The sequence below is a fragment of the Chenopodium quinoa genome, unplaced genomic scaffold, assembly GCF_001683475.1.
Source record: "Chenopodium quinoa cultivar QQ74 unplaced genomic scaffold, ASM168347v1, whole genome shotgun sequence".
Classification (NCBI taxonomy): Eukaryota; Viridiplantae; Streptophyta; class Magnoliopsida; order Caryophyllales; family Amaranthaceae; genus Chenopodium; species Chenopodium quinoa.
Genome location: NW_018742205.1, coordinates 6487697 through 6504293, shown reverse-complemented (window position 1 = coordinate 6504293; position 16597 = coordinate 6487697). Strand labels below are relative to the sequence as shown.

At 32.2% G+C, this 16597-nt stretch overlaps 1 protein-coding gene and 1 pseudogene across 1 annotated transcript; both read right to left on the bottom strand.

Moving 5' to 3' along the window:
- Positions 1 to 1629: 1629 nt before the first annotated feature.
- Positions 1630 to 8865, bottom strand: LOC110725889 (annotated as a pseudogene).
- A 2624-nt stretch (positions 8866 to 11489) lies between these two features.
- Positions 11490 to 15430, bottom strand: LOC110732724 ((+)-delta-cadinene synthase isozyme A-like). Its single transcript, XM_021912715.1, has 4 exons — positions 15154 to 15430; positions 14437 to 14794; positions 14181 to 14233; positions 11490 to 11902 (listed from the first exon to the last, which is right to left on the bottom strand). The coding sequence occupies exons 1-4, from the start codon at positions 15428 to 15430 to the stop codon at positions 11490 to 11492; spliced, it is 1101 nt and encodes a 366-aa protein (XP_021768407.1).
- Between the last annotated feature and the right edge of the window lie 1167 nt (positions 15431 to 16597).

The window sequence follows — 16597 nt, the reverse complement described above, 5'->3', positions numbered from 1 at the left end:
AAACGGTTAGGGATTTGTTGGGTTTTGTGCTTTTGAGTGTTTTTTTTTTTTTTTTTTTTTTTTTTTAGTTTTTGATTTGAAGTTTGAGTTTTTTTTTTTTTTTTTTTTTTTTCTATTTTATGACTTCTTTTTTGGTCTACTATAACGTCTACTATTTGGGAGTCTTCTTTTGTCTTTCTCTTTGGAAAGGGAGGCTAACTTGAAATATGGAGTGGTTTTTAGGTCTTTTGGTCTTTGTAAAGGACAATTTTACATCTTAGTGGTCATTTTTAAGTTAAACATGGCAAGTTTCATTATATGTATTATTTTGTTTGCTCTTAAATTTTCAATTTCTAAGAAATAAATTAAGTTGTTATGTGGATCGAAAAAAGTTTCACTTATCCAAAGAGGCGATAAGTATAAGAAAATGCATCAAGTTTTATTATAATTATGTCATCTAGATAGCTTCTCATACTTCTAATTCTAAGGATTTTGAAATTCTTGTACATTTCTATGTTATTCATTAAATGGGAGGGTTGATTAAAGCATTTGGTATTCATCTATTCTCTTTCTTTCACGTTAATTGTTTATTAATCATAGTTTCTTCAATGAATATAGTTCTTGCTTTTGTTAAAATGTGTGATTAGTTTCTTAATCCGAGGTTAAGCGAAACCTGAATGTGATCAATGCTTGAATTATATCTTTAAATTCTCCAATAACTGACTAATCGACATTGCATGGATAATTGATTGTAATGTGCTTATTATGGCAATACTAAATTAAGAATAACTGATATTGTTATCCTCTTATTGAATTCTCCACATATATTACTAGATAGAATGAAGGATTAGGAAGTTAGAGTATTGAGTTTAATGTCCCTAATTTACTTGATTCCATGGAAGTAGATTTGATATTTAATTCGGAAAGTCATTGACAACTCGGATATGATGAGATCTTTGGGACTTATAGGGAATGTTTTTCTTCGTGTCAATTTGAATAATAAATTAGGGGAAGAATTATAATTGCATTGATAGTATGTACTTGTGGCGATACTTGATCTTGGATGTTTATTTTATTATTGATTAATGTCTAGATTTAAAAACTTAACTAGTTATTGGCCAAGGCGATGCCCTGTCTGATTATAAATTTATAAGTTTGATAAAAAAGTTATTTGAACCCATTTGAAAAGATTGCTAGCTTCGCCATTGCCTAAAAGTATAATCAATTATGGATAGAAATATTAATACTACTTAATGATTAAATATATATTATTGATAAACAAATCACAACTTCTTTAAACGGCACTTAAACATTTATCAGCACACAATAATAAACTCACTAAGAAGTAACAACAATATTTTTAGTGGATGTCAACTAACTTAGTTGGTTAAGGTCTTGGAGGTGATATCCACTCTCAAGACTACTTGGGATTGAATATGTTCTACATCATTATACCAAAAAAAAAACATATAATTACCAAACAAATGTCAAAAGAGCGTAAGTTTGGATTAAACAATAAAATGGATCTTTCATATATCTAGTCTAAACCATCAGAGATATTGTTTCTAAAAGACGTGGTACCTTATTCAATTCATGAAACAATAGAATGTATAAACTTATTTGGTAACAAGCAAATGTTGTTCAATTTCTTTAAATAGAAACAGATTGAGTATAGGTAGAGATTATGTCTTCCTTGATGATTTTGGCCGAATGAGTGTATCCATCGATGACCTTGTAGAGGGAATCCAACACACGGGCGAGGTTGAGAAGCGTTGGAGAACAGGCTTTGGGAGGTCACCATAACTTGGGTTAGACTTGATTAAGATCTCTTCATTCAATTCTCTCCATGAATCTTCAATCACTTTCTTAAATATTTGTACCACTTCTTCCCTGCTCATTTTGTAGTCTTTCATGTAGCTTTCCACTCCCGAAGCAACACGACCTCTAGCTTGCTCCTCCTATTTTACAATGTTTGTAAAAGTATTTTATGATTAATAGAAATCAGATATATATGATTCAATTTTTTTTTTGACAACAGCAAAAGAAAGCGGACTGTAACAAGAAAAAACAACTAAAACGGAAGGTTAACTCGGCATTGTCTAGCAATGTCATTAGCTCTTTGAACCTCCTCTCTTCTGGACCGCCCCTACTTTCCTTAACTCCTTGATAATCCATGTTATCGAGACATCCTTTCCCATCTCACCCTGCAAATTATTCAACAAAGAAGTGGAGTTCGAAAAGATAAGGATTCCCTGCCTCCCTTTAGCACGAGCCCATTTCATTGCTTCCAGGCAAGCCCAAGCTTCACATTGAATGACGGACGCTGCTACTCCATGGCATCTTCCCTCTTCAAGGGCATATCCTTTGTTGTTGACCCTAACAGCCCACCCTACCCCTACCCTTGTAGTATTCTTATCCTAAGAGCCATCTGCTTCTATAACAAAGTCATCAAAACCGCCCTTTACCTTCCCTAAGTGGACATGATTGAACCCCGGTGGAATATCTGGGTCATCCCTTCTCGTAGCCTCAGATTCATTTACCGTACTAGCATGATTTAAAAAGGTCTCATGATCGTTCATAGTAAGGTTTATGAATTCCCTTACTCGGCTTGTCGTCCCTTCCACTTCCTTGAAACATCTTTCATTCCTCGTTTTCCATAAACCCCAAAGAGTTACAATGAACAAAGCATGACGGGTACCATGCTTACCATCCTCGCTATAAAAAAGCAGGATATAGTGTTGAATCCATCTTTTTAGAGAGATGGATTCAGAAGAGTCAAGGCAAGTATTTAGGGATCTAGTTTCCTAAAATTCCTTTCCCTGAGTACAAAACATAAAGAGATGTTGGCTATCCTCATTGCCAGCCCTACAGTGGTCACACACAGTGTCCACTAGAACACCCCTCTTAGCTAGGTTAACTTTGACTGCTATACCATCATGGAAGAGCCTCCACATAAAGAGTTTCCACTTTGGTTGAATATCCATTCTCCATATTAGCTTGATGAAGCCCTGATCCCTAGCCAAGAAGGTCGTACTCTCTAACCCAAGGTCCTTTAACAGGTAGTAGTACCCTGATTTAACTGTATACTTTTCCGATGGATGGTATTTCCAGTATAGAAAATCATCCTCACTTGCATGTGGCAGTTCCAATGAAAGAATTGCTTTAGCCCGGTCCCATTCAAAACACTCCCTAACCTTCCCTGCTTTCCAAGTAATGGTCTCCCTGTCAATGAAATCACTTACTTTCCATTCCGAAGCGTTCCTCAGAGTTTGGCCTGATTTCACTAGAGGGATTTCTCCTTTCACCCAAGACATACTTATTGCCGAGATGTTTCTTCCATCCCCAACCTTCCAAGCAAAACCATCCTTGAAGATTCGAGCAACCTTTTGAATGCTAGCCCTCCCCATAGATGGGGACCCTCTTCTTATATAGGGGCATGCGATGTTGCAAATACCACACTCTTGCAGACCTCGATGGACTCTAGAAAGGTGAAGCTGGGGGTTGAGGTGCATCCTGGTGGCTTGTTTGAAAATAAGAGCATTATTGAGGATAGAAGAGCCCCTAATTCCTAGGCCACCCATGCCCTTAGGAAGCTGCGTGACGCCCCTACTCACCCAATGCATGTAAACCTTTATGACCCTTTGTGGCCCACCAAAACCGAGTGGTCAACGAATCAATTTTGTTTGCAATACTCTGAGGTAGTTTCAAACACTTCATAGCATGAGAAGACATGCTTACCAGTACTGTATTTATAATGATTAATTTTGCCGGTTGTGACAGATGAAGAGATACCCATGATGTGATTTTTTCCGACACCTTGTCCACTAAGAATTGGAAGTGAGGGATTTTCTTCCCTTGGATGTCTATCGGGGCTCCCAGATGGATTCCCATGTTACTTGTTTAAGGCATTGATAAAGATTGTTTCACAATCAATTTCTCGTCGTTGTCAAAACCCGGAGAGAATTTTATCGCAGATTTCTGGAGATTTAGTTGTTGCCCGGAAGCTTTGCCAAACCTAAGAAGTATATCAGAAATGCACAAGCAAGACTCCTTCGTTGCTTTAAAAAATAACATAGCATCATCTGCAAAGAAGAGATGAGAGATCGAAGGAGATCTCCTAGCTTAGACACTTTCAAACCATGGAATTGATTAATGTCTTTTGCCAGGGTCAGCATCCTCGATAGATTATCCATACAGAAGATAAACAGATACGGGGAGAGGGGGTCCCCTTGTCTCAAACCACACTTTGGAACAAAGTGCCTAGATACATTCCTGTTGATGACTGTTTTGTAACTCACCGTCGTGAAGCACTGTGAAAGCATCCTAATCCAATGGCTGGAAAAACCGTAAGCCTGCAAGATCTTCATGAGAAAGAGGCAGTCCACCCTATCATAAGCTTTGGACATATCAATCTTCACTGCTGTAAAATTCGAATTCTTCCTCGAGTTAATCAGGTGCATTAGTTCATGGCTAATAAAGACATTCCAACTCAAATTCAAAAAATACGAAATATTTTATAATCAAATGTAACTCAAAGTGTTTCTTGAAGACCGAAGGTACATATTTCAAGAATTGACTTTCCTATTTGGCTATTTATAAATAGTTTTAAGAAATATTATCCATCATAATTAGTAATAAATATATACAAAGTATAATATTTAAAAATCTATATTAAGATGAATCCAACAATATATTCATAATAACAGTTGTTTACAAGACATGACTAAGTAAATACAACATACCTCGCGTGTAACAATGTCATCCATGAGACGACCAATAACTTCGCATGTTGTAATGGCCTTAGGAGCTTGCAATATTTGTCTAAATGGTTTTTCTTCTCGAATTTCTTCCATTCCCATCAATGAGGTGAGAGTATGATTTGAGTTGCCCTAGTGATTCTAGCATTCACCATATATTCCTCAAATGTAGGCACATATTTTGCCTTATACCATTTCGCCTCTATGTAATAGCTCCTTATTAAATCTATTACCTAAATTGTACAACAAATTACGTGAAATCATTTATTGATAAATCGTTTATAGCTAGTGAACTCTGATATTAAATTAGTCGCAAAAAAGGGGTATCTGTCACAGAAATGAGTTTTCAACTAACAAGTGTGTTCAAATTAAAGAGATTGAATAGGGCTTACACAATCTTTTGCAAACTTTGCTGCATAAGGCTTTCCTTGCATTGTTGTCACTTTTGAAAACTCGTCGTATGTGTTGTATACTAATTGGAAGACTTCTTTCAAATAATCTGTTGGCAGTTTCTCCATAGCAGTCAAGTCCCATCTAGTATAAATAGTAATTGTGAGAAGTGAGCATTTAATTTATGATTTGGCATATTGATGAACAATTTAGTTTTGTGTCATAAAATCTACAAGTACCTCTCAAAAGCTTCTGTTAGGAGCTCGAGTTCCTCGAATGTTCCATATGCATCATATGTATCATCTAATATGGAAGTGACTCGGAAAAACTTTGTAAATAGCATCCTAGCTAGAGAATATTAAGGTTCATACATAGCTATTGACCAAAAATGGCATTCTACATTTCTATGCCTTGCACAAGTAAACTTGCTTTTCAATTCTAAGTCGCGCCCCCACCTGAGAAATAAATAATCAGAGTAGTATTTTAAGATAATTCAGAATTATCACGTCATTTGTACTAGCTACCACATATACAAGAATATAGATAATAACATGTTGTAGCAAAAACATTGGTCATGCAAAATTTTGCAACACATGAAAAAGTAAAAACTCACAACTAAGAATCACTAAGATCCCCCACCTTGTATAACATAAATGCACCAAAAAACTGTTAGAAATATAATTACGGGGGATAAAAAAAAGATACATGAACGTGTTTACACGGTCCTTTTAATCCTCACTATGATTACATTATGAATATTTATAATGCATAAACTTATTATTAAAATTAATTAAGTGAATCAAACCTGAGGTCAAAGCTATTCAAACTTGTACAAAATACAATTGTTCCAAACCATACTTCTTCCTTTCAACCAATATGAGACTCTCCTCACAACATCAAGTAAAATAAAAGAGCTACATAAATCAAACTACGGAGTAACTATTTCTATTATACCAATGTGGGACTTCCTTCCCTAGATCAAGTCATATTATAGAAAACGCTACATAAATCAAGCTAGCATCTTCTATTGTGCGTGCCAAAGTGGGACTTCCTAGTTCCTACCCAACATTAAATAGCACACCTATTGTGAAGACTAATCTAACAAAAACACTAAAAAAATAATTAAGTAGTGTGTCGTTGATTAGTATTAGAAAATCTATTAGTATTGGAAAATAATTAAGTAGTTGATTAGTATTGGTAAATCAGTTATGTATGTATGTATGTTTGTATGTAGTTTATTAGTATTGGAAAATAATTAACTTACTCGCGGATTTCAGCCAATTCTTGTCGATGCAACAATTGCACCCGGTTGAAATCAATCTTTGCAAGCCTTAGAAGTGTTTCGTTACGAGTTTCATCTTCCTCGTAGGAGGAAATGAAATGACGACTCACCACCCTTTGAATGCCAAAATGCATACTTGCTTCAATGCATGGCGAGCTTGTTCAGAGGATGATGCACTTGATTTAAGGGCATCGGTAGCGAAAGCGAAAGCTTCATCTAGGATGAATTCACCATGTACCCTTAAGTTCCCGGCTTCGTACAAGCTCACCATGGCCTTTATATCAGTCCTTAGGGATTCTTTCATCTTGCCATCACCACTGGTAAACTTATTGAATACATCTGCAATCTTTCTTAAATTATATTATGAAAAATGCTATACATAGCCCTTAATAATTAATTACACTGATTTATACGTAATTTTATCATGCATTCCTAAACTAATACCAAATAAGGAAAGATATTTAATATTTATTTGTAGCTCTAAGGACTACATACAGCATTACCCTTATATTATTACCTTAAAAAGAAAAATAAATAAGCTAAGGGTTCTTTATTAGTTCACAGATTATGCATACATGTGCGTATAGTAGGATTTATATTATAACCAACTAACAGCTCATTTTCGAACCAAATAAGATAAGTATAGTCAAAGTCAATATAATTGATTAATTTTTCAGGAAAATTTTGGATTTTTTAAATATGTTTTTTAATTTTGAACGTTGCTCCTTATCATGCCCCAGTTTTGGCAGTTTATATGATCATGATAAATAAAATTTGATTATCTAATGTATTTCTATAAATAAATCGACAAAAAAAATCTAAGTCAGCATAATATTTTCGTAAATCAATCAACATTTGTGGAGTCCACATTTAATAAAAAGTTAATGTATTTACGAAAATGTCACTAGATAAACGTTTTTGTTTATCATGCTAATAAACTTGTATTTTCCGCATTATTAGTTTGTTGGGTCAAGCCCAAAATTATATTGTTAACAAGTAAAACTTTGTTAATTTTCAAGATATAACCCCAAACATTTAGTAAAAATTAAATTCATTTAATGATATTCAATTTAATCAATAAAATGAGTTCTTTTTAACAAAAATCAACATTCAACTTAAAAGGAAAACACCATAATATCAAAACAATTCCATAATCTAAAGCCGTACTCTGTTCACCTTATTCTCTTATTTTAAAAAGAAAAAAAAAATAACTTCAATTAGTTTAGACGATTAATAAAATTAAAGAAGTTCAAATAATATAAGTGAATATCTGGTGAATATAATGTAACTTAAAGTCAACTTTGATAAAGATAAATCAATGTTAATCATCAATAAAAATGAGTTATATTTAATAATCGCAAAGTTTCATTTATCCGTGCTTTTAATCTCTCTTACCACAAGGTATCTTGTAACCATGTTGCCTAAATATGCGAAATTGTGATGCAGTGTTGTATATATCATAGTCGACGTTGAAATTTTTAGTAGCAAATTCGTTGAAAATTTGGCCTACGAGCTCTTCAATTTCAATTTCAATTTCAAAGTGATAAGAAATTCCAAGACGTTCCACTGCATCAATCAAGCTCATCTTCTTCGCGACATCGAAAGGGATTATCCATAACCAGCATCATTTGCACTTCCTCCTTCAACGGTTCAATTTTCTCTAGCGTACTTTTCCCTCCTCTAGACATGAAACAACAATAAATAATATTACAACGTAAATCAAATTAAGTAGCGCCTATTTTGACTATGAGACAATAGTTTCTTATATTGAGAAGGATGAAATGTGCATTTATTTTGAACTGAATGTGCATATATTTTTCGACTAAAGATGTAAATTTGATTGTTGACTTGCTATATTTTTTCATATTTATGGGAAAACGAAAATTTATGCACATTGTGAACAAAATATATGCACATTGAATTTTGGTCAAATTTTTTTTTTTTTGCACATTTTGTTCAAAAAATATGCATATTTAGTGGAAAATTTATTCATGCACATAAAATCCTTTGCATCCTTCTCATTTTAAGAAGTTTCTCATTTGACCCTATATATAGAAGAGTTAGAATCGGATAGGATGTGAATTGAACTCCTCATGGCACGCTAATAATGAAGGATAAAAATAAGCAAAAACAGATCATATCTCAAATTACGTTACACTTATTTTTTTTCATGATCTTTAGTACATCTTCATCAAACATATCCATAATTATTATCTTTATTATAATTACATACTGAAATAATGTAATAACCATTTACCATCAAATTTATAAACTTTAACCATAAACTAACACCAAAATTCGAGGTAGTAGAAAGAAAAATGATAAGGAATAGGGAAAAGAATGATTTACCAAATTGTCTTCTAGGGTAAAGGTGACGAAGTTGTCACCCCAAATGTCTGGAGAAAAATGAGCAAGAGGTCTCATAACAACTTCTTCTGCTTGAAGAATACACCCCATTTTTGTAATTAATTAAGTGCATTACCTACAAAACTGCTGAACAATGGCACGCCTATTTGTATAGCATCATACAAGCTTACAAGTCTTTAATTTTTTTAATTTTGTTATTGTTTTTATTATGTATTTAAAATTTCTTATTCAATTTTGTTATTTGATGTAATTAAGCACACAGTCAACTTGTGCAAGTGGTAATTTGTAAGGGTAATATAGCAATTAAACTACTCTTAGTGGAGTATCATTTTGTTTAAAATCTGATCTTCGAGCAACTATGGAAAGAAATCTAGTACGACTGTACGAGTGGCATATATAGCATAGGATTGATGTATTACCCATCATTTTAAATGAATTGTTAAGAAAAATGGTCAAATTAAGATGTACTTTGTATTAATATAATGTGAATGATAGAGTATTAGAGTATGTAAGGTAAGTCAACCATGGGATGGTTTTAATCTATAAAAAGAAGGTTGAATTTGGGTTTGGTCACGGGTTGAATACGGATTTCAACGTGTCAAAAATGGGTTTGGGTCATTCTTAAGTTCAGGTCAAACCATTCAGATCAATAATTAACGAGTTATAATCACGTGTTGAACAAAAAAAAATGTTATACTTTATAATAATGACATGCAATCTTATACTCTACATATAATTGAGTGAAGTTTCTACTAATTGCTAGAAAACAATCTATTACAATCAATTTTGACCTCAAAATAGAAAGTGTAATTTCAAATCTTTTAGCATGAAATAGATGAGTAGGACAATCGCTTGACAATAGAGGTGTCAAATATTCACATGATTCGACCGACCTGAAAGTAGAGTGATCCAAATTTCAACATGTGTGAGCAAAATGACTTGACATGACAAAACTTCAAACTAAACTCGATCTGAATCGACACTTTCAAATCTAACTTAAACACACAAATCACCACCTTTATTTGATCTACTTGATAGAACTTGAAACTACAACTGCATAGCGTCGTTAGAATCAATTAATCATCAATCAATCAATCAATCATCAATGTATCATCAATCAATCAATATATTATACTATAAGACAAGCGAATCAATGTGGAGCTAACATGTGTCACTCTATGATTCGCTTGTCTTATATATATTATACATATTTTATCGCATATTTTTTATTAGGTTTTATTATATAAATTATATTGATTCCAAATTATATATATTTACTTACTTTGATTGATTCTAAATGCTACGTAATTGATTACATTTCCATATATGATAATTTTTTTTTACAGTTTATATATTTATGCATGAGTTATTTTTGTTTATTTAATTTCAACAATATACGTATATCTTTATAATACTTTATATAATCACTATCTACATATCACATGTAATTTTAGACTACATAGCTAATGTAATTTTAGATTAATATAGAGTTTTCGAACTATGAATGTAGAAAACTAAAGTAAAATTAACTTAGATTGAAAAATATATATCTAATATATTTTCCAACATTATGCCAAAAATTTATACATGTATAATAATAATTAAATATTCTGTACAATTTTTTAACTATTTTTTTTATTAACATAGATATCTAATAAAATTTATAAGAAGAATTTTCTAATTTCTATAACCATCAAAATTTTCATGTTTCCTTACTAATGTAATGCTCATATTCAAATTTTAAAATAATTTATATATCATGTGTATATGTTATGAGTTTTTTGTGGCATTCATAATAATAAGAATCCGTAAAAATTATTATATATTACATATGGAGTACATGATTGCTTAGTTGTTGATCGAATTATGTCTGATCTTTTATTCTTATAAATCTTAATAATATCTTTTATTCATATAAAATATTTTATTATCCATACCTATATATTTGTGTTGTATATTCAATAAGTTGTTGGTTGTATGACTACTATGTAGTGGTTAAAAGTTTAAAACATATAAACTGGTGGGTAAAATGTAAGGTTATTATTGTGTCTATAAATTTGGTGAATACGACGAGTAAAATAAGTATTGTATTATATAGCTATTGCAGCGGATGGTAAGACAAGAAAATTTTAATGTTTCCTCTACGGGAGATAGGAAATGAAATAGACTACTTTTCTTATATAGTTAGTGGAACATTATTCATTTATTTTTCAATTAATAAGATAACATATTAGAAAATAAAAAATAAAATAAATGCAAATGACATAAAAAACTATTCAAATCACATTCCTTAATTTTTGAATAGGTCATTATTGCGACTAAGTAAAATTTCAATAATTAATCAGTGCAAATAATCAGCCCTTTATTACTAATTGATTTTTTTTTCCTACGGAATTAATAATTACTCGTAGATTTATAAACCATGCATTGCAAAATAGTCAGACATTAAACAAGTATAATGCCACAAAGAATACCCTACACTCTGCAGCCGAAGATTAGCCAAACTAAAATAAAGATTAGTCAAGAATTTCCTAAATAGACCACTACAGAAATTGGCATGCCAAGAACTTAAAATAGCAAACGAGAATGAAAGCTATTCTCTAGTACCTTTTAGATTTACATTCAGATTTGCATTTGCAAGGGAGTGGACTGATAATCAAACTCCCGGTGATGGTCGAATTCTTTTCGGGCGAAAACCCAACTCCGATATCATATCACACGAGCTTAATCTCGCACTTGTCAAAATAATGATCACGAGGACGTACATAGTGACCCTGAGCTTTTAAACCAAACCGTAAAACATTATCCCGATAGATCGAATCCACGGTCTCGTTTCGAAGGTAGTGTGCATTGATGAGCATTCCAAATTGAATCTGGCGTTGTTTTTCATCTAGAAGAAAAGCATCAAGTGACGTCGATGACATAATCTCATCATTTTGATGATACTCTAATGACACTTGCATTTGATCAAAAGACAATAAATCTTCATCCTTGTTCTTTAATGTGACAGTAAAGTTCAAATCAGCTGTTACACTTTTCTCAGTATTATTATATACTTTCATGGAAAGAGAATCAACCTCAAACTCTGGAACAGAATCACGATTGTAGATACAGCCGATGAAAACCACTAAAGCCCACAAAAAGTAATAATGCGAATATGTATCTTATAATTTTGTCGCTGTCGCTGTCGTTGTCGTTGTCGTTGTCGTTGCTGCTGCTATTGTTGTTGTTGTTGTCGAGTTCCATTTTTCGTGTTCTATCTTCTTCAACACCGGACATGACATAGAAAAATTACAAAACACTGAAAAAAGGTTTATACAAAGTATTATAAACTTTACAAGTTTGCAACAATCTAATCCAATTAACACAAACAAACATGTTTAAGGGCTTGTTTGATACTTTGATATCTTTTTTTATTTTTTTTTTTATTTTTTTTTTTTGTTGTCCAATTTTATGACATATGGATGATTTTACATTAGTCTTTTGAAAAGTGACTACCACAAGTCTAATAATGTGGGTATGATTTGATTGGATGTTATAAGTCATATCATCTTGACTTTTCAAAGTTTTATTTAATAAAAATTCATATTTTTTACTTCTAAAATACTTTTTTAGTTTTCAAAAATTATATTTTATAATTCAGAAATTCTTTTTTTGATTTCTTAATTAATTTCAAAAAATGAAAATTATAAAATCAAAACAAAAATTGTTCTTCATTGTTCTTCATTTACAAATTTGTCACTATTATGCACTAATTCGTTCAATGTTGCACTGTGAAGTTTGATCTTTAATGTCGTTCATCAATTTGTTTGGTAGCATTTCGAAATTTTTCACTTTTTGATTTTTAGGTTTTTGTTCTTAAGAAATCTAAACCAAAATTATATTATTACGTATTTGTTAAGGATGAATTACCCGCATAGGTGTTTGGCTATTTCGCGGCGCGATCGGCGGCATAGTGGTTTAGGTTGAATGACTGGCGTTCTTCCGAATATACGATTGGAGAAGACAACAATTCATTTTTTTGTTTCGTCCCTATTTGATCTGTAAAAATGTAAATAATTTGTCACAAACTTGTTTGTGGCTTAGGTAATGACCTAAACTCTTTTAGGTCATTAACTTTGAAAAACGGTGTTTTATATGTTGTGGTAATGACCTTATTATATTATGAATTTGACAAAATATTAGGAGAGTGTCCACTATCTAGGATAGTGTAAGTAGTTTAATTATACTTTTGATATTGATAGCAATATATGTTAAGAAAATAAAACGATTTTAACTTATTTTACTAATTATAGCGCATGATTATTTATATTGTAATTCTATAACGTAAAAAGTGTTAAAACAGAACTGCGGGAACAAAAACAGTAAGAACAAAGTTACCGAAAATTAGACTGAGTCGCGGACTATGTCGCTCTCTTTAGAACATTCACGGCACTGCCCTGAAAATGTGCAAGCAGTTCGTACTAAACCGGATGTTCCCCAGGATAAAACAGCCTTTCTCTATTGTAATTATACCGGTGGAACTGCACAAAACCACCGGGCAACTAAACACCAAAAAGAAAAGAAACTGCTCGAGGGTTTTTTTTGTGAGGAAAAATAGAGAGGAGAAGAAGATTGCTTTCTGTTTTTTTTTTGTATATATAAAACAGGAAATCAACACGCCTTTTTATAGGCAAAATTGCAACGTAACTGCTGCTGTTTAATTAGGCACTAATCACGCAATTAAAACGGTCATAAGTTGAACGTTCAAAAGATTAATGCGTGGCAAAACGTTTAGCAAAAAATCAGTGAAAACGTTTGCATGATTAACGCTCCATTAATCAGTTTTGAAAAAAACGGTCAAATGTAATCAGTCAAAAACGTTTAGCAAAAATCAAGGAACTAATCACGCAATTAGCCTTGTCCAAAAAATAAGTTTATTTAATAAACCCGACCCGGCTCGGCGCGCGTGTGTGTGATAGATGGTTTACCATATAGGTCCTCCCTCTCCACAAAATGTGGGTAGCCCAAGGGCCACACCCCTTTAGCCCACTCTCTATATTATAAAGAGAGTAAAACTCTCATTTCCCACCAATGTGGGACTTTGAGTTTTTTCACAAAATTCACACACTACACACTTGTTGTTCCAACAAAAAGTCATTTATTTTGCATACAATCGTATGTGGGACAAACTTGCCTGACTAAACTAGGGAAAAGTAAGTAGATATACAATATACTATGTATTTTTGTGTAATTTATACCTCTCAAATGCTTCTGTTAGGAGCTTAAGTTCCTCAAAGTTCCATAAGCATCATAAGTATCATCCAATATTGAAATGACAGGGAGAACTTCGACAAGTAACATTCTAGCAAGAGAATATTGAGGTTCATAGTACATAGCTATTGACCAAAAATGGCATTCCACACTTCTTTGTCTCGCATAAGGAAGCTTTGTTTTAAAATCCAACTCGTACCACCACCTGTGGAATAAGAAGTGAATTGAAATTATATATTAGACGACTTAAAACTATCATATACTCCCTCTGTTCCTTTAAAATTATTCCAAAACGTTTAGCTTAGTCTGTTTTAAAATTCAGTACACTTAAAAGCACGTGTGTTTTAAACTTTTTATATCTTTGCCTCTTTATTTGTGGTAGATCAAGTTAAAATAGGATGAACTGACCTTAAGACCTGGCTCAATTCTTTACGATACAATAGTTGCACCCTATTGAAATCAATCTTTGCTAGCTTTAGAAGTGTTTCGTGTCGAGTTTCATCTTCCTCATCGAAAGAAATGAAAAGGCGATTCTCCACCCTTTGAATGCCAAAGTGCAATACTTGCTTCAATGCATGGCGAGCTAGCTCAGAATATGGTGCACTTAATTTGAGGACATCCGTAGCGAAAGCGAAAGCTTCGTCTAGGATAGGTTCACCATATACCCTTAAGAGTGCAGATTCATACAAGCTCACTATAGCCTTTATGTCATTCCTTAGATTCTCTTTAAACTTGCCATCACTATTAGTGAACTTGTTGAATACATCTGCAATTTGTAAGAGTTTATTATAAGTGATAGATATAAAAATACTTAAGAAAGTATAATAAACTTTGATAAAAAAAAATTATATTTGTAAATTCAAGCTAGCTTAACATGTGTGCACGGTATACCACTCATGTAGCTAGCTAGAATTACAACCATTCATGGTACAACTTTAACCACTTATATTTTTAATTTTTGTGAAATAAGCACTATAAATACATATAATTGAAATACATTTAGAAAGTATATCTAGACAAATCTACTAACTAAGACCTCACATATATAGAAGTATGTAAATAGTGTTAAAATTTTTCAGTTGTTTCAATTCGATAATTAAAGAACGTAGAAAGTATGTGTATTACCACAAGGCATTTTGTGTCCATGTTGCCTGAATATGCGAAATTGGCATGCAGTGTTGTGTAAATCATAGTCGATGTCGAAATTATTTGCAGCAAATTCTTTGAAAATCTTGTTCAACATGTCTTCGATTTCACTCTCAAAGTGATAGGAAACTCCCAAACGTTCCACTGCGTCTATGAAACTCATCTTCTTCCCCAAATCAACAGAATCATCCATAATTAGTAGCTTCTTTCTCAAGTCCTCCTTCAATGGTTCAATCTCTTTTGCATATATTTCCATTTTCTAGACCATAACACAAAATAATGTAAAGGTGCCACGCATGAATTAAGATTAAATCTCGTTTATATGATGAGCACCTTTTAGTTTGTTAGTATTATTTACTCGTCTATCTTTCGGACAAATATAACATAACCATTTAAGCTATATTCTCATTTGCACAAATGAGATTTACTCATTCATGCAAATTAACAAAATGGGCAACCGGTTGTAAGGTTGTAACATCCTAGTATAAGGTGAAATTTAATCATGATACGACTCGAGTTGGATTTAATGATAATGTTTTAGAACAGAAAGTGCATGGAAACTTGAGTATATATATACCTAGTCCGATCGATTCTAGGTGTGCTCGGATCAACATATATAAGTATGCATCAATTGAAAAACTATGAATTATTAACGTAGTATAAGAAAAGGGAACCCATAAACATCTAATCATAAATAATGCAAATCCTCATATAAAAGTAGAATTAAAAAACATATAATATAATATAATATCTCATCAATTATATGGGTATCGAAAATTCAAATATAATTAAAAACATAATAAATTGGAATAATTAATTACCAAATTGTCTTCTGGAGTGAAGGTGACAAAGTGTTCACCCCAAATATCTGGAGGAAAATGAGCAAGAGGTCTAAATGTAATATCCTCTGCTTGATAACATCCCATAATGACTTTGCTAATTAGAAATATGTGTTTTGTAATTAATTGTATAATTAAAAATTTATTTAAGGTTGCTAAGTTGGCTCATACAAAAACTAATGAAGAATGGCATGGCTATTTATAATGCTTGGAAAGTACTTGTACATATTTAATAATTATTTATATAATTATCTAATAAGAGTATTATTTTGTGGCAAAGTTGTCCAAATAAATTATAATTATATACACTTGGGTGTAAGGTGCATCCAAGGGTAATTTTTTGCTCATTTGATGATTAAATGAGCAATAATCATAAAAATAAACAAACAATTCCCTTGGATGCAACGTACACCCGGGTGTATGTAACAATCTCTCCATAATTTCTGACATTTTTTCTTTGGTATAATAATTTCTCACTTTTTTTGGGAGAGTTTAAACATCGCCCACAAATTTCTACATAAAGCCCACAATTATTTTTAGTTTGACACTTTTGCCCTTTTTCTAATTTTTACCGAAAACGTTAT